The following is a 24106-nucleotide window of genomic DNA, read 5'->3' on the forward strand; positions in this document are numbered from 1 at the left end:
CGCATATCTAAAAATGTACAAAAAAAATTTCAGCCTCGCTGAGTTATTTCGTTAGTAATTAGGTAATGCAATTCTTGCAACTCGGACAAGCCGTACCAGAGACCAGTACAGACTGCAGCTAATTCTCTTTTTTATCAGTGATACGGACGTGGCTACTTCACAAAATCGCATTAATGCTACCAATAGCAAACTAGAATACAGAGTTCTGACGATACATTACAAGGGATTAAATACTGAAACATTTAACTAAACAAAGTTATTCGCTGTACATTAAACCTTCTTTCACTGACGAAAACGTGTAGACAGTTAATTTTAATCTGATGTTCGTTCTAACAGAAATATATCGGAAGATACAATACAGATGGATAACAGCCAAAAATAATGATTTTAACTCAGAATGACAAGCAAATGTTCGTCATAAAAAATTCCGCAGTCCAAAATATGTTACATCGATGTTGGTCTTTTGAATTGTAATGTCGTGTGGTCTTGTAGATAGACACCAACATTTCGGGAAAACATACTGTTTCCATCTTCAGTCCTGAAAATGAAGGAAGTAGGTTCTTTCGTTTTGATGACGATGTCTGATAAACCGTCCCTATTGTTTTTGTGACGAGTTACATGAACAACAAAGTTACATATTTTTTTTTGTAAGTACAAATTTAGAAAAGTTGTTATAACGCTAGGTTCTCATAACATTGCTGAAATGTTTTCTATATTATTTTAACACCGAGTTGTCGCAAATATAGATAACAGATTTATATAATTGACCTTGATTCATCAAAGCCCGTTTTGAGAAGAGTATGGTCGCTCAGCTAGCTCAAATATTCGTGCCTTTTACGGAACCCAAAAAATGTTAAAAGCAACCTCACTGGTCCAACTCCCTCATTTAACTTCCTATCTCAGATCCATGTATCCTGTTCATAAACACCTTCAACCCGTATTATTTCCTTAATGCGTGCGACCAAGTTCTACACAAATACAAAATAAGTCAAAATTAGAGCTGTTCTTACATCATGTTAAGTTGTACGCTTCTGACATTTCTATTTGGATCGAAACAAGATGAAGAATTCGCTTCTTGGTTTTAATCGTAAATGAGATTAAATGAATTGTGTAATCACGATTTGAAACAGCACCCACAGCTGGTGACTTGAGGAGCCAGCCAGACTGGTGAGAGGTATTAAACCTCTCACAAGCAACTTCCCTTCAGCTTGGAGAGACAGCACGAAAACCAGTTTCACTTTATATACACACATTATAGATGAGTGAGAATGAAAAACTACAGCGATATATCATGACACCATTTAAATTCATGAACCTCTTGCTGTTATATGCATTGCATCCTTTACTGCCTAATAAAACAACTGTGTGGGCCCACTACATAATTACTGCAGATAATGAAATGGGGCTTAGAAATATTTTTCACGTTATCACGGAACGTCAATCTATCCTTTTCAAGTATTGCTTTAGAGAACACATTATCATTATCTGCGTCGTTTTTCTGATGTTGTCGTGGGGACATGACACGAACGAATAACCACACGAGGTATGATCTGCCGTTCTCACTGAACGTCAGTGCATTCCCCACATGAAATTAAAGTCATCCTTACGTAACCCATAAAATTTTAAATGCATAAGCTTCTAACCGTCAGTGTTATACAGACTTAAAATTATGCAAAATAATTAGAATGGTAAAAAAACTGGCATTCTAGAGATTACTTTTAAATCCAAATTCTTCCCTCCTAGTAAGCAATTACACTGCCTTCAAAGTTATTCGACAAAATTCTTAACTTCGAATAAATAGATCCTTCCTTATTATTTTCTGTAGCGAAAACCCAATAGCGTTGAAACGGATAATAATTTTCCTCAGTTTCTCCAGGCTATTCATGTGACAATATTTTAAAATAACAGGTGCGTTCCTTATTCTTAAAACGACAGTCGTACTTTATAAGTTTCTTCGAAGGCCATGCCCAATCTTATATACAGGCCTATACTAAAACATACGTTGTGTTCATATAGTGAAGCACTGTGTAATTTAAACGAGGCGTTTTAATGATACGTCTACTACAAGCATGTTACATTAACAATTTAATGGCTTTTCAAGGGTACTAAATTACTACGTGTAGGCTAGTACAGGCAGGCGGTACATGCAATGCATGCTGGGTATTGGCGACAAGCTACAGGCTAATAGTGAGATAAAAATCGAACACAAAACAAGCAATTAGGTTAAGGATGGAAACAGATGTCTAGCCCCTGTGCTTAAGCAATAAACAATTACAATCATCTTTAAGATCAAACTGTAAATTAGTTTAGCGAAAATGATTTATAAGGTTTCATCAACACGGTAATTAGGCCTATGTGCGTGCGCGTGAATCGAGATAACAAGAGCAAGGCGTGTGTTTGCATAGTACGTAAAAAAAACTGGTACACACAAAATGCAGTTGTTTAGATATTTTGAAGTTTTTCGGTTCTTTCACCCGGGGACTTAAAACTATACGTACCACTCGCTTTAACAAACAATACCTTACATTTTTCTTACTTATGTGGGGTTGCGTATGATTCTCACTGAACCGCAGAGAAAACACAGTACATCGCCCTGATGACGGAGGCAGTATGACCTCTGAAACGTTGCTAAACATCGACCAGACTACACAGCGCAACAACCCAGAAGACAGAAATCTTCATACTCATCGCCCTGATGACGGAGGCAGTATGACCTCCGAAACGTTGGTTAACATCGACCAGACTACACAGCGCAACAACCCAGAAGACAGAAATCTTCATACTCATCGCCCTGATGACGGAGGCAGTATGACCTCCGAAAAGTTGGTTAACATCGACCAGACTACACAGCGCAACAACCCAGAAGACAGAAATCTTCATACTCATCGCCCTGATGACGGAGGCAGTATGACCTCCGAAACGTTGGTTAACATCGACCAGACTACACAGCGCAACAACCCAGAAGACAGAAATCTTCATACTCATCGCCCTGATGACGGAGGCAGTATGACCTCCGAAACGTTGGTTAACATCGACCAGACTACACAGCGCAACAACCCAGAAGACAGAAATCTTCATACTCATCGCCCTGATATTGGAGGCAGTATGACCTCCGAAACGTTGGTAAACATCTACCATACTACACGGCGCAACAACCCAGAAGACAGAAATCTTCAAAACACAGTACGTCTCCATCACAAAGATCACCTGCTTGCTTTTTAATAGTTTATTCTGAGAACCTAGCTGAACCCATAAATACAATCTATGGGAAAATGCAGTCAATGATTATTAAAGTAGGCGCACATACACTTACCATTGGGCTTTAAAAGAAACAAGCGTCAGTAATAATTATTGGCCATGCGTACAAGATTCCGGAACATTTGCAAGAGATGTTAACCATTATATACGTTAGTTCAAAGTTTGAAATTATGACGCAAAATATGTACCAGAACTAACAAAAAAAATATCGCGTAGATTCTCCGTCTAGCGCGGTAAAGTTGGTCTTCTACACCCGTATCATCGATAATCTTATATTCTTACTTCAAGGTAGCGACTGAGAAGAAACTTGTCTCTTTCCTCGATAGTTATTTTGCGTGAGGTTGCACTACTTGGTACATCATCGTGTTTGCAAGGTGAATACTGGGACGTGCTTCTACGTTTTCTTTTTATATTTGGTTCTCGACTTATTTAATGTTAATTGCAGTCTACGTGGTAGACTAGTACCCCAGTGGCACTCTGCACAGGTTTCCCAATTGAAAAGCCCGATTCACAACAAGACGACCATTCACTGTACAAAACCGAATGTCGGTTTTATATAACCACCTACAATTCTACATGGTATCACGGAAGATTAAAATGTAGTGACAAACACAGATTTGCGATGAAAGTTCAGCATATCGCAGAAACTTTGAAAATTAAAACATTTTCCTATGCCAATTAATCAGGAATGACAAGTTCAGATGTCAATTCTTTAAGGGCCAGCGGCAACTGTGCGTACAGTCTGCCTTAACAACGAACAATTCTGTATTGTCCGCATAATGTATATAAGCGTTCGGTAGATTCCCAGAATAAACAGTGATAATTTCCATAAACAGCATTAAACAACTTATCTTAGTAGTAGTAACGTGTCGATTTCGGCATCAAAATGTTAATATTGAAAGTCTGAAAGGAAACTGTAAGTAGATGCGGAATTTTTTTTTTTGAAATATTGGTACCAAAGACTTAGATTTTTGTTTTTAAATTTAGATGGCAAAAACTGAAAAGTCTTTCCAAGCACGTGAACATTAAATTATAATACTAAACCAACTGAACAAAAGCACATGGAATTTCATAAAAGCAATTTTCATTGTTTTCGCTTTAGTATGACATAAAATGACGAGGGAATATTCAAATAATAACTTTTCATACGATGATAGCTCCAAACAAGCAACCGCGGGGCAATGTACAAACATAAACAAGACACACGATTGTTTCAGCTTAAAAACGCGATTGGAGCCTGGTATTTACACAGAATGTCAAACACGAAAATCGCTGCGGGGGGGGGGGGGGGGGGGGCAATAAATTAGATGCCAGCTTTTATTTATTCGACTTGCCAGCCGCCACGATCCTCTTCATACAACACGATGACAGCCCTAACTTTCAGCAGTTCAAGTCATGTTGTTACCAAGTCCAGCCAGCAACTTTTTCGTTTTACATTGTGGGTTTACGGCAACGAAACCCAGGAATTAAACAAAAACATAAATGTCTTACTTATGTATTATGTTACTGTCACGCCGTGTACAGTGTCGACTTTATCAGGTGTATAATTCAAAAGTAAAGAAATTTATTTTCAATTCGAATGTCAGTAGGGATTTGTGTACACGGCTAAAAAACACGGAGAATCATCCAACTAACAGATATACACTGACGCTCTAGCTACATGCTGTTCTATTAGGCGTTCAAAGTTCACGCACAATGTTTGCAATCACTTTGAAAATGTTTTGTTTGAGGTCATGAGAGGTGGGAGGCGTGGTTGTGTGGACAGCTTTCAACAACATATAACATGTCAATATTTACAAGACATCCCTCAGTCGGGAAACATTTAAAAACCTGATAGCAATAACTTTGTCGGTCGTAAAGCAGGACCAGGCATTAATTTGCACGTTACAATCAAACAAATTATTAATTTAGGCATATTTTTTAAACACACGCAAGCAACAGGCGACTGGAAAAGTATAAGAAATTGGTAGCAACAGATAATTCGACACTAGATGGCGTGAACGGTCAGCTTTACCCCCGAAGAAAGGAAGCCGGTAGAGGAGGTTGGGTGGGGTCCATAGAAGGTCTGGACGGAGTGGTGAATTGACCCGAGGTCGTCTGGTCCGTAGACTGAATGTACGTGGCTGCTTTTTTGAAAAGGAAATTAAAAATAAATGAGCTTCACACAGAATGCACATAAAATATTAATCAAAAGGACATTTTTATCACTTCCTGGGAGATCGAAAATAATTCCTAGTGTTGAATAATTTTTGTATCACACTGTATCGTATGAAACTTCGAACGTGTCCCATAAGGCATGTTTGAAATGCTTTTGCTCAACACGCATAGGTTGGAAGTAGCGAGGGGAGTGGTTAGGTGGACTTGAATTAATTAAATGAATCTATGGTCAGGACATGAATGCTAATGGTTAGGAGCTGTAGGAGAAGTGGTCAGCCAACCAGCCTATCGAACGCCTTATCAAGCCACTTGGTCATCTCCGGGATCTCAGAAAACAGTACGACTTGTTCGCCGCGGGATTATGTATAAGAAATCCGCGTACGAGAAGCAGACATTTAGCAATTACTTCGGACTCCTGACTCCTACAGTCAGGGGGATTTATTCTGGCCACACAAAAGAACTGCCCGAGAGATTGAGCAGATGTGTGTAAAAGTTCTCGTGCGTATTAGAAGACCACAATCACATTACCCTTGTAAAACAAAAAGCTCATACATAATCTCGCCCTAGAGGGTTAAAACCGGTCTTCTGCATTGTGATCTCAACAAGTAAACCTACACACACGCGCGCGCTTTTCACAGAACCCAAACACTGGTCACCAGTCACAAAAATGCTCAAAATCTGGTCCCCCTTTTGCTACAAAGTCGTGGGAAATATAATTCGGCCAGGTCCGCATTTACATTACGGGTTTCATGTACGAACTAATTTATCTAAGATTTCTGTCTTCTGGGTTATTGCGCTGTGTAGTCTGGTCGATGTTAACCAGCGTTTCAGAGGTCATACTGCCTCCGTCTACACAGCGCAATAACCCAGAAGACAGAAATCTTCATACTCATCGCCCTGATGACGGAGGCAGTATGACCTCTGAAACGTTGGTTAACATCGACCAGACTACACAGCGCAACAACCCAGAAGACAGAAATCTTCATACTCATCGCCCTGATGACGGAGGCAGTATGACCTCTGAAACGTTGGTTAACATCGACCAGACTACACAGCGCAACAACCCAGAAGACGGAAATCTTCATACTCACCGCTGTGAGAACCTCAAGTCTTACATAATTTATCTAAGTAAAATGGGTAGATCAATGTGAATTTTCTGACAAGTTGTACGACGCAGAGACAGACTTAATGACAAAGGATCGAAAAGATGTCACTGTTGGTCCTCTGGGTTGTAAGAACGTGTAGATTACTAGGTAGATACCAATGTTTTCGAACATGGAAACAGTGTTCCTTCGAAATACTGGCATCAGAATCAGAGTGTTCATGTTAACCGTGTTAGCACAGCTAACACTTTGAAGAATGAATCCCGAGGTTCAGCGGTACTCCATACACGTGATCCAGCGAACCCATCGCAGAGGTTGGTAGCTATCACCCGGGGATTTGGTTAACACTTGGAAAACTCGTTCCCCGCCTCTGCTTGGTATCTGGCTGGAAGTCCACACGACACTCTAGCCCAGAAGACCAATGTCTGCATTCTCGCAGACGTGAGAACCTCAAACCTTATACAGTGATCCAACATCTTCTCCAATAAAGCATTATGTGTGTGTTTTACTTTTTTTATTTTGTTCTCAATGTATTTCTAAAGAGACTCTCATCTCTCTTTAAGCAACCCTAGACCTCCAATAAAAGTAACAATACATTATCTATAATTTGCGAAACTTTCTAATTTTGGCGGAACTGGGAACAGTCAAGTAATTTAATTATTTCAAAATTCCGCTTCAAGTACAAAAAGGGAAAAAGTTCACTTTTTGGACAATGAAACACTTGCACTTAGTAATTACAGATCGTGGAACAAATTAAATTACATTAATATAGTAAGGCCTAGTCGTAAGTGGCTTGCTACACTGAACAAGCTACTTAAAGCCGATGTAAAACACTTTACAGAATAGGTCACATCACAACTGTCGTGTCACACTGCCATTATCACGGTTGCCTGATGTCGCCACAAACCCCGCGATTGTTCAGCGCGGATGAACACGCCTCGCGTCTTTAAGTCCCATTTCTATCGTCAAACTTTATTATGTTTGCGTGCTCGGGACCGTTTCCTCAACATGATAATCTTGCACTCTGCATGGATAAGCAAATATCTACCGATATTAGTTACACACAACTTTTAAAAAAACGCCTATATAACATACAGGACCCTGTAAGACTTGAGGTTCTCACAGCGGTGAGTATGAAGATATGACCTCTGAAACGTTGGTTAACATCGACCAGACTACACAGCGCAACAACCCAGAAGACAGAAATCTTCATACTCATCGCCCTGATGACGGAGGCAGTATGACCTCTGAAACGTTGGTTAACATCGACCAGACTACACAGCGCAACAACCCAGAAGACGGATATCTTCATACAGGACCCTGTTTCATGAAACTAGTATGTGCGTATAAAGTGTTCTTCCTAGACTAGATGAGGACGTCTTTAAAAAATGCTATGTTCTTAGCCCCGGGTGCCGGCTATACTGCCGACGTTTCGAAGACCCTTGCTGTATTCACATTCAAGAAGACGCGAAACGTCGGTAAAACAGCCTACTGTTACACGACACCAGCATATGGAAACATCTATATAGTGGATGCTGGTACCTGTTGAAATGCATTGGTTGTAATAAGAGAATGTAATACAAAAAACAATAAAATCCCCTCTTGAGTTTTATTCAATTTAGTCGCCGCGAAAGCTTCTAATCGTACACAAAAATACGCTAACGGGTAAGGTAGCCTGGCCTAAAATGACATACTACGCACATAAATCTGTTTTAACACGTCAAAAATGACGAGTTGGTGCGTGCTTCGCCATCTTGCTGCAGATTTTAATTGTTAATATATAATATCAAGACATGCAAGTGGCTAGCTGTTCTATCTTTAAACATTTTTAGGGCATAACAGAAACTACAAAGTGACAATTGAATAAATTCAAGTCGGTAAGCAGGAAAAGTGCAACAGAGCTATAGAAAGTGGTCTCTGACGAAATCCTCTTCCTCAGAAACATGACAGCACACACTTTTCGTTAACTAGGAAGATCTATATATACCTCACGCTTGAACAAAACTACTCAAAAACTATTCAGCAGGTCAACATCTGTTAACGTAGTTCATACTCACCATCACATAATGTCTTTGCATTTCTGTTTTCTCCTGTGCTAATTTTTCGCACTCCATTTTTAAACTGAAATTAAATAATAAGCCCGTAAAAAAAATTAAAAGACAAACATGAGGGCCGAGGGGGGGGGGAGGAGCGAAATGTTAATGACAACATGAATCCTGTTCCATGCACATTGAAAGCCCCACAAAAAAAAATAACACACACACACATGTCATAAAATATTTACAACTCTATAAAATACCCGGAACACACAGGCGGCAGACTGGAAAGTTATGGGTTAGTACAAAACAGCACAATGTTATGGGTTAACGCGTGTTAATGTAATGCCAGCCAATTCCACAATGCATGAAGAGCTCAGTACATACGTAATGAAGCAATATACAGCACAAATATAAAACAGGTGCTGGAACGTCGCTTAAGAGATCTGTGCAGCTGGCGTTCGAATAGAACCAGTTATAAGGTAGCGCGTTCCCTACACCAGAGCCCCCCCCCCCCCCACAACCAGCGCACTTTAATGAACACCATGCCGAACTAATGGAAATCAGGAGACCCTAAGACCATGTTACCAAAGGGCCCAGAAGTTCTCGATACGGGATGTAACACTCACTAAATAACTGTGCGTCAAGAGTTGCACAACCTAGATTTGAATGCCTTGTTTGTTTGTTTGTTTGTTATATTGCATAATAATTGCATGCATGTCCTAGTAGAAAAACAATTAAACGTATATTACTGGGTAGCTTTCGTGATTTTAAATGAACTATATGATCCAACGTTTTACATCCTTAAAAAGGAGACTTTCCTGACAAGTAAAATATTTTAAATTTTGTGACGAAGGACAGAATTAAATGATAAAATACAAACAGAATTCGTATCGGTGACCCAACAGTGTTTTATGACAACGTCTCTCGCGGTCCAGCTGTGCGCAAATCTCTGAAGCGTCGATTCCTAACACCCACCGCCTTGCAGTACTTACCATCACGTAATGCCTTTGAATTTCTATTTTTTCGCTGGCCAACTTTTCGCACTCCAATTTAAGGCTATAACATGGGAAATAGAAACAAATTTTTTTTTTTTTAAACATTGTCATTTTAAACCGAACAGTCGTCATTCTGCCAATACTCGTGAACATTCCGCAAAAGAAACCTGAAATATATCAGAGACAACATCTAAATACAGAGTGTGGTTTGAATCACACCGGCAAAGCCATCACAGTAACCCTGGAAAAAACAAGATGTGGTTAAACGAAACACGTCATACATATATAATGTTGGTAAAACATTATTCCATCCTCACATGCTTTTCAGACAACTTATTGGAGTTGAAATAAAAACTTATAACAGAATCCTAGGCTGCTTACCCTTCATTAATAATATTTCTGAAGTGTCCTTTTAACGGTTAGCTTATAATCCCTTTATGACACAAGCCAATAAACTGCACTGCAAGAGAATTTCAGCTACAGTTACTCAACTCTGCACAATCTTGATTCAATGAACAGCAATACTTAAAACAATTATTAATATCAAGACAGTATCTAGACACAACATAGGTTACGTAATTAATAACAGTATAATTTACCTCTCTCCAGAAGTAGAGGGAAGCCTGGCGTAACATAACATAATATAAATACAAATAAATTAACACATTAGAACTTCTGAATAAATTACTGAGAGCATTCTGTAATGTGTGGGTATGGATAAATGTTTGTTAGGTGCAACTGGTCTACCTGTTGACATTCTTTTTAAATAAACATCAAAATTCCCACAGTTTGTTATTTCTGGCCTAGCCCCTGGGTAAAATGACATACTTACACTGTTATCAACAACCACTCCCGTTCACGAATAAAATCACAGAAAATTTTATCTATCTTACGATGAACAACAAATCAGGCACAGAAAAGCTAAAAAAACACAGTTATAACAGTATTAGTAATTAATACTAATGATGTAAGACTTGAGGTTCTCACAGCGGTGAATATGAAGATTTCTGTCTTCTGGGTTATTGCGCTGTGTAGTCTGGTCGATGTTAACCAACGTTTCAGAGGTCATACTGCCTCCGTCATCAGGGCGATGAATATGCCAATAGGGTGTGAGGAGTTGGATTTTATAGGCAGGGACGTGAAAGGTGTAGCCTGCCCCGAGCCAATGGGAGCAGGTATGGGAGTGGACCAATGGTAGCACGTGGGCGAGGGTGGGAGAGGGAGAGAAAGTAGAGAGAGAAAGGTGAGTGTAGTATGGATAAAGGCCCTGAAAGGGGCCGAGTTACTGGTCTGGTTGGTTCTGGCGGCGCACTCTTGCTCGTTCTCGGAGTCCTCGGAGTGTGTGGATCAGAGGCTTCCAGGACCGGCTCAGGTGAAGTCCATCTTCCCTGTTAAAGTTATCAGGATGAAGTTCGATCTCGATGGCTTCCCTGATTAACCGGTCCATGTAGCCGGTTTTTGAGGAGAGGATAGAAGTGTCCTCTAGCTGTATCTTGTGCTCCAAGTTGAAGCGGTGTTCAGCAACCGCAGATTTCTCGGGCTGCCCGAGCCGGATGTGGCGTTCGTGCTCCTTGATCCTGGCCTCAACGGAACGGCCTGTCTGGCCGATGTAGACTTTTCCGCACTCGCAGGGAACTCTGTATACGCCAGGCGTCTTCAGTCCTAGGTCGTCCTTTACCGGCCGGAGAAAACTGGGAATTTTCTTTGGCGGAAGACCAACAGACTTGATGTCGTGCCTGGCCAGCAACCTGCTTATGCGGTTGAAGGTCGTCCCGACGTAGGGCAGGAAGGCAACCGAGGCTGGTTTTTCAGTAGGCGGTGGCAGCCTCGCAGGCGGATTGAGAGCTTTCTGAATCTGACGGTTGCTGTACCCGTTTTTCCTGAAGGTGGTGGTGAGTGCCTCCAGTTCACTCTGTAGGCTGTCGTGGTCGCAAAGGGCTTTAGCCCTGTGTACCAGGGTCGAGAGCACGGCCTGTTTGTTGGACGGGTGGTGATGGGAATTGGAGTTGAGGTAAAGGTCGGTATGGGTTGGTTTCCGGTACACCTTGTGGCCTAATGAGCCGTCAGGTTTCCGGTGAATGTCTATGTCGAGGAATGGGAGATGGCCGTCCTTTTCAGTCTCCATGGTGAACTGGATGCTCTCGTGAATGCTGTTGAGGTGGCTGAGGAACTCCGCGAGCTTGTCAGGGCCGTGGGGCCAGATGACAAACGTGTCGTCTACGTAACGGAACCAGCAGAGGGGCTTGAAGGTCGCCCCGTCCACCGCCATTTCTTCAAAGTTCTCCATGTAGAAATTGGCGATGACAGGTGATAGTGGGGAACCCATAGCCACCCCGTCGGTCTGTTCGTAGAACCGGCCGCCGAACTTGAAATATGAAGAGGTTAGTACCAGGTGGAACAGCCTCAAGACGTCGCCATCGAAGTGCCGTTCCAGGAGACGTAGGGCATCACCAACGGGTACCATGGTGAAGAGGGACACGACATCGAAACTAACCATGATGTCCCCAGGACCCACGCGGAGCGACTTGATAGTATTGATGAATTCGGTGGAGTTCTTCACGTGACGTGGAGAGTGCCCCACCAATCCACCGAGTAGTCCCGCGAGATATTGGGCGAGCCGGTAGGTTGGAGCGCCGATGGTGCTTACGATGGGCCTGAGGGGAGCTCCTTCCTTATGGATCTTGGGTAGCCCATACAGTCTAGGGGGCCTCGAACCCTGGGGCCGTAGCTTTTGGATGACCTCCTCTGGAAATGAACACTTCTTGAGAAGGAGGTTGGTCTTCCTTTCAACGGCTTCCGTAGGGTCCTTAGACAGTAGCCTGTACGTAGGGGCTTCCAGAAGGGCTCGGATCTTCCCGTTGTAGTCGTCAGTGCTGAGGACAACCGTCGCGCTACCCTTGTCTGCCGGGAGGACCGTGAGGTCCGCGTTATTCCGCAGTGCTCGGAGAGCTCTCCTTTCAGCTCCGGACAGATTGTCTTTCGGCTTCTTGGAGGCTCTCAGGATCCGCACGGTTTCTTGCCGGACCTCCTCGGCTGCTTCCACAGGTAGGGAGCGAACAGCTCTCTCAACACCGCTCAGGAAATCCTCGATGGGCAGCACTGTAGGTGCTACCGCATAGTTCAAGCCCTTGCCCAGGGCAGCGTAGGCAGCATCCTCCAGTGGCCTTCCGCTCAGGTTAACCACAGTTTTCTTCGTGTCGGTCCGCGGGCCTGCATGCTGAGCTCCATGCAGTCGCTGGAACTTCTGGCACTGCCTGGCTTTGTCGTCAGCCGCAGTCCGTGAAGCCCTCTCGAACGTGATGCGGTCGATGAGGTCCCAGTCCGCGGTGGACAGCTCCGCAGCGAGGCGGAGGTGCATGCCCAACAGGTCCCGGGAGATCGCATCTAACTCGCGCCTCGTGTGGTGCACGCGCTCCCGTAATAGGCAGAAGCTCGTCCTTCGATAGATCCTCTTGGCGGCCTCGGAATGGATGTTGTGGTGGAACTGAAGGAAATGCGGGACCGTCCCTTGGTCCCTGCATCGGAGTAGGAAGGAAAGGGAGCAGAGACGTTTGGCTTTCTTGATCCGAAGAGCCTCGAATCTCCGGATGAAGCGATGAGTATCCTCCCCATAGAGGTTTACTATGTAAGACTTGAGGTTCTCACAGCGGTGAATATGAAGATTTCTGTCTTCTGGGTTATTGCGCTGTGTAGTCTGGTCGATGTTAACCAACGTTTCAGAGGTCATACTGCCTCCGTCATCAGGGCGATGACTTACTTCCAAAGTATTCACTGGATATCTGTTTCAATAAACTGATCACGAATCTCAGGATGCCAGAGGTGATGAAACTGTGACTAAAACTTTACGAGAAACGCCATAAAACGTACTTTTAAAGGCACAGCTACACAACCGCGCTTTATCAAGACGCCATCTTTCACTAGAGTTCGATACCAAGATGACCAACCTGATGGCGCGAAATATGAAAACACGGGCAGCATAAATTTTGTGAACAGCAGTTGTATAGTTTTTTCGCAGCTACGTTACTTCAGTATTCAGTTTAAAAAAACGTCCACATGGAAGACGTAACATGATACTACAATCAAGGGAGTGTAATGTGAACACGGAACAAATGTCTCACTTTGTTTTTAGCTCTGTTAACCTATAACATTTGTTGCTAGTTTAATTCTAACGAAACACTCAAAAAGTAAGTCGTTCTGAAAAGCATGTATTTTGATTCGCGATCGTTTCTCTAAATGCCAATGGAAAAATTGTACAGAACAGAGAACCTACTTACAGATTCAAGTAAAACAAGACGATGTATATTTGTATGAGGGGATAACAAATTAGCCCAATGGAAATACGAGAAACTGAGAAATGTAACAAGCAAAGTAGACGAGCTCGTTGGCGCTGCGGTAGCAACTGAGTGACCACAGATTTCTCACCAGTAAAGCCGCAAGTCTGGCTCTCCGCAGACAGTGTTGGTACTACTGGCGCCTGAGTAATGGCTGGTTCACAGCTGATTCGGCTGCATCCTTTTATGGTGCAGTACTGATCTGCTTACGTGCGCTAATCAAGTTTCTAAAAGCGAAAATTTCCGTAACAGAGTTCGGTACAAACAAGGACTTTCAATGTTTTCCGACTGTAAACGATGTTCTTGTAAATGAAAAACAGTTTAGGTTCCAAAAGTTTTTCCTTGCATTATTTATACTTGAAAGCAGTTCAAGTTTCAAAACTTTTCACTTACATTATTTAGCCTTGAAAACAGTTGAAGTTACAAAACTTATCAGTTACATTATTTAGCCCCCAAAAAAGACTGGAATTTTGTACACGCTTTATTAACTTTCTCCTTCATGCTTCACGCTGAAGGAACTATTCAGTGGCGAATTGTACTTCATTCACTTCTAAAGCAATGTGAGCCAAGGTAAAAATAAAATGTTTTGCACGAAACATTGTTACATATGACAGATGATTCACACATGAAAACATCAAAAATATCGAGTTTCTTAACTCTGTCCTAGGTAGTATGCGAAAATATTTATTGAGATTCACGTAAAAAAAAATAATTTCATGAGCTCTGTTCCGTTTTCAGTACTAATGTCAGGGGGTTCCTTGCTTTAATTTAGTTATTCGTAAAACATTTTCCTAGAATCATATTTTATCTGTATTAAAATAAACTAACCAAGTAAGTATTTTCTGTGGAGTAAAAAAGTAGACCATGGGGCTATGCAAAGTTATAGAAAAGTAAAACCACCCAAAACCCGTTTTGATAAAACGTTTTTCTAGCTGCTCTTTTTAATTTATAGCAGAGCTGTGGAGTCCGGTACTAAAATCTCCGACTCCGACTCCTTCATAAAAGCTCAATACGTATTAATAAGGGTAAACCTACTAAAATGGTAAATGAAACCATAAGAGATTTAATCACCACCACGTGAATCATCAGCCTACTTTTTAGACTTAAAACGTACATTTAAATATACGTCTAATGGTTATTGCAGACAGTTTGTATTCTTAAGGTACCGGAGCCAAAGTTACAAAGCTTTATTCCCACACCACGTGGCTCAACGCGTCGTTAAATATTCCTTAAGCGTTAGGCCGTCGGCGGCTGACACGGTATAGAAATTGTTCTTAAGATTTTATTTCGAGGTCGGAGTCGGTACATTTTTACCGACTCCCACTCCACCTAAAATTGCTTCCGACGTCGACTCCACAGCCCTGATTTATAGCTTATCCCACCTCATCTTAGTTACTGGGCTACAAAATAATTTAACAAAACATTCAAAGCGAGGAGACGCAAAGAATTTGTTTTCTTCAAATATATTAAGTCACGTTAAAGTGTGGATATGTTTACTCCGATATTACAGTCAAGTCGTCTTCCCTGTACCACGATCTGCAGTGAACCAACCACTACATTACATCTCGGTCCAGTATTTTTGTATAAGAAAGAAAACACGTTAGTCTGCCAAAAACAACAAAGAATCATTTGTCGGGATATATTCAAGGCGTAATGCTGAAAGATAATTCGATGAAATGTTAAGCACTTCTTATGTTTAAGTTTAAGTTCAAGTAGACGCCCTATTTCCTTAGGGTTCAGTCCGGCATGGATCTCTCGCTCTCTCTTGGGGCAGGCGTTCTTCTCAGGTAAGTGCTTAAACAATCACATTAACACAGATATGTTTACATACTGTCACTTTCATTTGTTTACATCCCACAGCGAACAAATTTAGTCGCCTATTTCGATTATGGTATTCCAGGTTGCAAAGATACTGACGTTTCGGAAAAATTTGGATAAGAAGTTGGAACCCAAACCCAGGACACTTGTCCTTAACGTGTAGACTAGTTACATCCTACGCCAAGAGTTTTAGATAAATAAGGAACCAGACTCAAAATGAGAGCTTCAGAGTCGGTTATTAACAAAGAAGAACGGTGCCAGGACAAACATTTTGACTACGGTTTAGGTTAATGTACACATGTCATTAATTTGTCATGTTGGTCACAAGACGTGCCAGCCAGAGAAGCAACAGCTTTATCCAAACAAACCAATGGGCCGTGAATATCCAACTGGTCTACACACTTACGAGGGAAATTGTCACTCTCGTAATATCACAGCGAATTATTTCCTGTTAATATAAAATAAATTTAATTAAAAAATCTACCATTAACAACTTCCAACTTTCGTTCCGAAATGTAAATATCAATGGAATTTCTAATACGACGGTCCACAACCATGGCTGAAACAACCAAACCACGCGAGGGTCAACCAACACCACTGCCCTCTGAAGTACAGTGATCGGGGCAAAACCGTGCATTCCACGTGTGTGAGAAGGAAAAGGACGGTGTGACTGTAGCAGATGAGAAATCATCTTGGCCAGCCGTCAGTGCTACAAACATCACGCTGTCCCTCGCTACACTGAAAATATCCATGAGACACTCCTTACACCCTCATTTAAGACTACAAGAAGAAATGACAAGCAATAATGAAATCTGGATCGATCTGTAATAAAAACAACACAATCAGCTATCACTGTACAATGCAGAAGCTTCAATACGTCTGTCTTATGCGGCCTCTAAAATCACGTGGTTTGTTAAAGAAACAAAGCCAAGACACGGCAACTGACACAGGGGCCTTTGATCCAGAAGTGGGGGGGAAAATTAAGATGACTGTCTCCTAGGATGTTGCGCCGTGTAGTCTGGTAGAAGTCACTTTCTACCAGACTACACGGTGAAACATCCCAGATGACACCCAACTTCATAATCGCTGCTATGAGAACCTGAAATCTCGGAGGGACACCGTCTATGGCATTATGACATGTCACACATCTTATGGTCTTAACTCTACATCTCCCGCAAGCTGTTAATTTAAGTACATAAGACATCCTTCAAGAAATTAATTTTTCGTAAACATAGTTAGATCAACAGAGATTTGTTAGAAACTGAGCATTGTAAAATGGCAGCAGACTGTTTTAATTTGGTACATTTCCAAGTTATTTTTCAGAGTATAAAATCCATTAATATTTAATTATCATTACGTGCTATGTATATCTTCAAATGTCCCACTTTAACATTTTGAAGCACCAAGTTTATTTTAATAATAGTCTATATAAAAATTCAGTCCGTATATCAAAGGAAGCACGAGTCACAATTACAGAGATCAAATGATCAATGTAGTATACAGAAAGAATCGCTGTTTATTCTCAAAATCATGTGAAACCGATAAATATACTCATTTGACATCATGTACAATTACCGACTCTAAAAGCAGGTGCCACTGTGCTTCAAAATGTTAAACAAGAGTACGTTTAAAACACATGTCACCTCCTTGAAATATAAGCCAGGAAAAAAAACACTATTTATTAAACTTAATTGTAGATAATATTATTTTTAAAGTTCCAACAAAAAAAAGTGATAATATTACACATAATTGTAGGATAATCTTAATTACGAGGTATTTTCACTAAAACCAAAACACTACTTCAAAGCAATACACGAGTAAATGTAACTGGAAACAAATCACCTGTGAACTGTTCACTGACTGACGAGTTTGTCGATACACAAATGCACCTGGATCGTGTTCCTGGAGTGTCGCCTGCTGCTCACGACGTCGTAAAAATAAAAGAAGTAATACATGAAATCTAGAGGGCACTGTCTTCTGAAATAACAGGCGATCAATCCGCGCTCACGCTGGCGTTTATAAGTTGTGTCGTGATGGGCTGATCCCCCACCCAATAAATCAGCCCGTCTGTCTAAAATACTCACTTTGTGAAAATTCCAAGGAAAAGACCCGTTAAAACAGAAAAGGTATGTTACCATAAGCGATGAGTCCATAAAGAACTTTCTACTTCGAAGACAACCTCAGCTCCAAGCTTATCCTTCTCGTGTATACAAACGAGGACGTGGATACCAAGTACGGTCGGTATAAAAGTTCCTGTATATCCCAACATACTGTATCCATCTTCAGCCTTGAAGATGGAGACGGTACGTTTCTCCGAAACGTTGTTGTCTACCTATAAGTACATACGGCGCAAAAAACCTAGAACCCATTTTAAATTTGAGTTTCGTTTGTATTTGTTTTCTGGCGAATAAATGACGCCTTTCAGTCGACCTAAAACCAGGGTAATTCAGTTACACGTGTATCGCTTTGTAATTTATCTGTTCGTGCATACGCTGAACACTGTGTCTTACCTGTGGTATTGTGCCTGAAGAAAGTTGAATTCCTCCTTAATTCGGTCACATGACTCGCCGACTGTAAATTTAAATGGCTGCCCCGGTTGTGGTGGGCCCTGAAACAGACGGATACAAACAGATCACTCAGTGGAACACCACAGCAAAGCAAAGTCACACATTTTCCATTGTCAAGATAGTTGGATTAGTGGGTCTACGTTTCTAAGAACGACCAGTGGACACTTGGATGAATGCCTTCGTCTACAACTGACAGCAAAATTGCGCTGTGATGGCCCCACTACGAAGTATCCGAAACCCAACATCAGTACTGACAGGAGATCGCAAGATGTTCATTTGTCGGGTATCACAGAAAGCCGCGTCCGTCGATGGTGTTCTCGTCCCATCCCCGAACTAAATGGAGTGGTCTTTGAAAAGCTGGCAGTCCCTAAGGTGGTACAAATATCAGCCATCTTTCATAGAACCCGGAGGTTAATTACCGTGTTTGCACTCTTGTCCCGCACCAGATCAATGCAGTCCACACACCCTCCGACCATGTTATCTTAACATGCGTTTTAATATTATCATCTCATGTACCCATTGTGGTCTCTTCTCTTCAGAATTTCCAACCAAACTGTTCTACGTATTAATCATCTCGCCCCATCTCCCACCTCAAAAGTAACTATTAAGAACACCCACACAAAAATCATGTTAAGCGCGACGTACATACAGAACAACTTCGAATACGATATTAAAAAATACAATAAAATCTGGAAGAAAACATCATTTGAAATCTGATAAACATCTGACTAAAGGTTGCATTTAAGAATTATATTTTAAGTTTATATAATTTTATACACCTGAAGATGGTTCTTTTAGAACTGAAACATGTCGTGTAAAAAGTGATTTTCTAATGTAAATCGAACATTTCGATAGAGAACATCATTTTAAATATTTAAATGTTAATTTCAGTAATATTTTAATATTTAATAGGAATTTTATTGTGATTTGACTGACAAGATTTAAACAAATATATATTTATCACAATATGACGCAACTGTATCATCTCATATTAAGAACAAACAAAACTATAATTTAATGTTTCACAGAAGGTTTCTGAGCGAACTGCCTTCAAATAGTTGTTTCCCTTTATCAATATCATACAAGAATAAATTCGATATCCGGGTGACACATTTGGCCTCCTATCGCACTGGAAGACCACGGGTTGAGTGATGGCTGAACAAAGTGGTGAGGTATTCGAAGGCGGCTGAATAAATCTACGCAATCAGCATTCTCATTATTTGCAGCATGAGATTGACGGGGCATGTAGCAAGCAGAGATGAGATCTGTATAAAACATTTCAGTCTGAAATCCTGAAGGACAGAAACTAGACATATCCAAATATGCATCGGAGAATATTATTAAAATGTATCTTTAAGAAATGGTGTACGTACAGAGCTGTGAGTAGTGGGTTGTTTTGATCGCGAAAGGTTTGCGATATTTAAAGTTCTGGTTCCATAAAAGGCGGGTAATAAACGCTGTTAAGTCTGTAATGCAATGATGTCTAAACAGCGGTTTACTTGTAACGACCGTCAAATGAATGGCCCGTCACTGCAATGAATACAAGACCTCTGTTCTCATCCTTTTATTTATTTTTTCTTTAACTGTAGGCCTGCGTGTAATGAGATAGAAGAAAAACTATTTTATCCTCCAGGCAGTTTTATTTTATCTCAACTCTTTTTGTGCACGTTCAGAACACGATATCGGCACGGCATAACCTGTAATTTGGAGCGTCTAACAGCGCCCCGCAGTGCATGCAAACAGCAGGGGTCAGGGCTTAATACCATACTTTAAACAAGTTCCCGCCTACTTACCCCCTCGTATGCTCGGGGCTCAACTCACGACATTAAGGGCCCCACTATGACAATTCCATGCACGGAGGAGGAACCCGGAATAATTTTAATAATAATAATAATTATTATTATTATAATAGGCTTTAATAAGAAGAACAGGTATAAACCAATTGGTCTGTCCCATCTCCATTGGTGTTATTATTGTTGTAATTATTACTGAACTCTCCATCGCTTTCTAGGTCTTCCTATATTTACAAATAATTTGATACATTACATTAGTCGTTTAATAAATAGGCCCGGACAGGCTGTGACGTTTCACACAAAATTCCACTGCCTTCGCGACAAACACGCGGTTTATGTTTACAGCTATTAATCCGATCGGCTACGAGCGATCATTAACCCTCTGAAGCCGAATGGATGTTCCATCTGCTTTAACAGCCAGTAAAGCTGGGTTTTGTATTTGTGTTTCGTATGATTCTGGGCGTAAACAGATTAACCAGCTGATTTTTTTAATGGTGAAGTGTTGTATTTTCTTTGCGGTACGGACTGATTAATTGGAAACCAACAGATGGAGAATGTGGAGCATTTCAAGTACTTGGGAAGCATAGTCACGACGGACGCTCTGTGCACCAAGGAAGTAAAAGCAAGGAGAGCCATGGCCAAGGCAGCTTTCGTCAAGAAGAGGATACTTCTCACTAGCAAGTTGGGCTTGGAGATGAAGAAGAAACTAGTGAAGTGTTACGTATGGAGCAGAGACTTGGACACTCAGGAAGAAGGAACAGAAATACCTGGAGAGTTTTGAAATGTGGTGTTGGAGAAGAATAGAGAAGATCAGGTGGACGGATCGAGTGACCAACGAAGAAGTATTGAGGAGAGTCAACGAGCAAAGAAACATTCTGCAGGCGATTACACGAAGGAAAGCTAACTGGCTGGGACATATTATGAGAAGGAATGGATTAATGAGTGATATCACCGAAGGCCAGGTTGAAGGAAAGCGAGGACTGGGAAGAAGACTGATACAGCTAACCGACGACCTTAAACAAGGAAAGAAGATGACGTTCCAGGAATTAAAGCGAGAAGCCGAGAATAGGGAAAACTGGAGAGCTCTTTTTGGGCAGAGCAATGGACCTGTCGTAAGACACAACACTTAATAATAAATAACGGACTGATATTTTAAAAAAGACTTTGGCTTTATACAGTTAAACATCATACTAGTCCGTGTCCGGAACGTTATGGTCCGACTGGCAAGTCATTACTAACACATTCAGCAAAATGTTGTAAAGCCTAATAAATAGCATAGGCCTGTTATAAAATGTTAATAGAAGACACCCAATTGGGGCGGATTCTTTAAAACGACCTAAGCTAGAAATAATGGGCATGTGATTTAGAACTTGGAATAAAATGGAACTTCAACAGGGTTAGGGGATTAATCTGGTTCAGATGGGATCCACTAGCGGGCTCTTGCGGATACTAAATGAACCTTCGAGTAGTACAAGAGGCGGGAGATTTTTTGGCCAGCTGACTGAGTGATAAACTTGGTTCTCAAGGACTCTGCTCCATGGAGCCCCATCCCGCAATGTTAACCCCCTTAAAATCGAAGCTCGTCTACATAATATTTAAGCGTTCAGTTCTTACAGAAAATGAAACAACGCGTCTCCATTACGACCAATTTGTTAATGCTGTTTAGGGGAATTATCGCTGTTAACCCCAGAATCACATGATACTGCCCGAATGGTACATATATTTGCTACTAAATTTACAATTAGAGTAAGTAAAAGTAAGCCACTCTTCTCGAATACGTCGAAATGAATATAAAAATTATACTCATAATTCAGTTTCAAATTCAATTAATTGTAAACACTGTACGTTCTCAAGCATCAAAGTGCCGATTTTATAACGAGATTAAGGCTGCTTACGTTTACATTGAAATCGCAGTAACCGTGGATTTGTGCAACTGAAATATTCAATTTACATTATCTAATGACTGTACGCAAACTAGAGCGTCTGTGTTAATCGAAATTCTCTGTGAACCAATCAGAGGGAGATTGATTGGCGATTTGCATAGCCTAATGCTTTTTATTTTAAGGGAGTAGCCTGCCATAAGCCTGGCACCACTGGCATTTAATAGGGGAAAGACATGAAATGGAGTTCCGCCAATGATCTGGATAAATTTCATATTAATATGAACACTTCCGAAGGATTATTGTAATTTCCAACTATCTGACACTGCAGAACTGTTCAGTATCCAATTTTCAATATGGCTTTATTATGTCGTACAAATCTATGCGAATGGACAAAATACAATTTAATTTGCGAATAAAAATAGTTTTATTGTACACATGAAAATATTACGTTTCCATAATCTGGTTTTGGCGGGTAAAGAAATGCCAAGAACATTGGTCGAAACTAATGTCAGTTATCATTAACAAATCACACAGTTACCTGGCAAACGTATTGTTTTTTCTACGCAAGTATAACAACGTTCTGCAACACGCGTTCTCAACCAAAGGCCTGTGCAAATTATTTTCAATATTATGTTGATCTATATCGCTGAGAGCACGCGGAAGGAACAAGAAAAATGACGGATGTGATCCCAAAACATACACGGTAAAGTACACAAGGGAAGTGACGTCACCGTGTAGTGTACTGCAGTCAAATATTGGAGCAGAGCTTGTTATGTTTGTTACACTACACGCCTCACAATCTGAACCCACAATTCAAACTTCCGTGGGCACGGCTCGTGAGTCATGACCCTCAAAATGAGTTGGGATGTTTCGACACAAATCCTGAACTGGTAGCTGTCTTCGCGTCCTTCAGACCGACAAACGTTCCCCCGAATATTCTGGGGTATAACGTTCAAACCTCAGCACGTGTGTTACGTCACACATTACTCGAAGAAATTTAAACTTAAAATATGATCTGACGGAGGCGACTCTGGTAGCTAGAAATACAAACGAGGCTGTGGGACGGAAGTAGAGCCATCTGCAAAGTTAATGCTATAATAAATTGTATTGCCGTTCGCTGCATGACAGTTACATTCCCGTGTCCTTTTGACGGGTCATACGCTACGTCAGTCCATTAATAACAGGTGAAATATTTTCCTGTGGTAAGAAAGTATAATTTTACAGCAAGCTTCCTCAGCCATCGAAAAGTTTAGAGTAATTTGGACATGCCGGTGTTTTAAAGTACAGTATTATTTCAGACACATCCTTCCATGAATCCACTTACTACGCTTTTCCCCTCCATAATCCTTCTCTAACAGGCCCTGCTTTCATAATTCTTACGCCGATGAACCGCGGCATATTTGCTACTAAGGAATTCGCTCCATCCAGCAGAAACAGCGTCTGATGAACAACTTTCGGTGTGTGAAAACTGAGGCTTGAAACGCAGACGTAGCAACAGTGAGGTAAAGAGGATTTTAGTTGGTACTGTTGACTTTATAGAAGTAAAGTACTTACTCACCCCATCCCAGCCCCCCCCCCCCCCCCCCCAAGCCGCTACTTCCACCCCTATAACAGAGCAGCGGCAACATCTATCTCTCACATCAACCACTCACCCTCGCCTCGTCAAGTTTGCTTTTTGGATGTGTTGAGCTGAATTGAGATGAAACTTGGGGTTGCTTGGTTGCTGTTTGTTATAACGGGGGTGGAAACATCTTCTCCCGTTTCTTGTCATCGCCGTTCTCATCAAGTAGTTGAGAAGTGGTAGGGAGGGCGTGGTGACAGTGGAGGATAATGAACACACAAGTGAAGCAAAGACGAAACAACGGTGGATCTTTCCCGCCTTACCAAATTAATCACACTCAATGTTTGAAGTGTTTGATGAATGCCAGTACGTACTGAAAATGCGGCTGCTTTGAGACGGTGATAGTTTATTAATCGTTCCTTTGTGGCTTCGCTCGGTATCATCCGTGGGATGGACAATGGGTTCATCGTTTTATACAGAGTCAAGTATATAGTTCCAGCACCAGTGGTAATTCCAGCTCCAAAATGATGTTAATTTCAAAAGCCCACAACATGAATTCGAAGTATTGGCACAGTTTTACATAATACATTGCAAACAAAAT

The 24106-nt window shown here is 41.2% G+C and overlaps 1 protein-coding gene across 9 annotated transcripts in view; it reads right to left on the reverse strand.

Annotated features, from left to right (window-relative positions):
• LOC110830955 (transducin-like enhancer protein 3) overlaps window positions 1-24106 on the reverse strand; it is a 324396-nt gene that overhangs the window by 95340 nt on the left and 204950 nt on the right. For 7 of the 9 annotated variants that reach the window (XM_022066401.2, XM_087344869.1, XM_087344867.1 and 4 more), the window contains 2 exons: window positions 18212-18309; window positions 9550-9613 (listed from right to left, as the gene is read on the reverse strand). In XM_022066401.2, coding sequence (XP_021922093.2) covers window positions 9550-9613; window positions 18212-18309 — 162 coding nt within the window. Of the gene's footprint in view, window positions 1-8575; window positions 8640-9549; window positions 9614-18211; window positions 18310-24106 lie in introns of all 9 variants that reach the window. The other 2 variants (XM_087344864.1, XM_087344862.1) reach the window with 1 other exon arrangement.

This window comes from Zootermopsis nevadensis, unplaced genomic scaffold, assembly GCF_977971745.1.
Source record: "Zootermopsis nevadensis isolate Lab colony 2312 unplaced genomic scaffold, Znev_1.0 Znev_ptg000008l, whole genome shotgun sequence".
Taxonomy (NCBI): Eukaryota; Metazoa; Arthropoda; class Insecta; order Blattodea; family Termopsidae; genus Zootermopsis; species Zootermopsis nevadensis.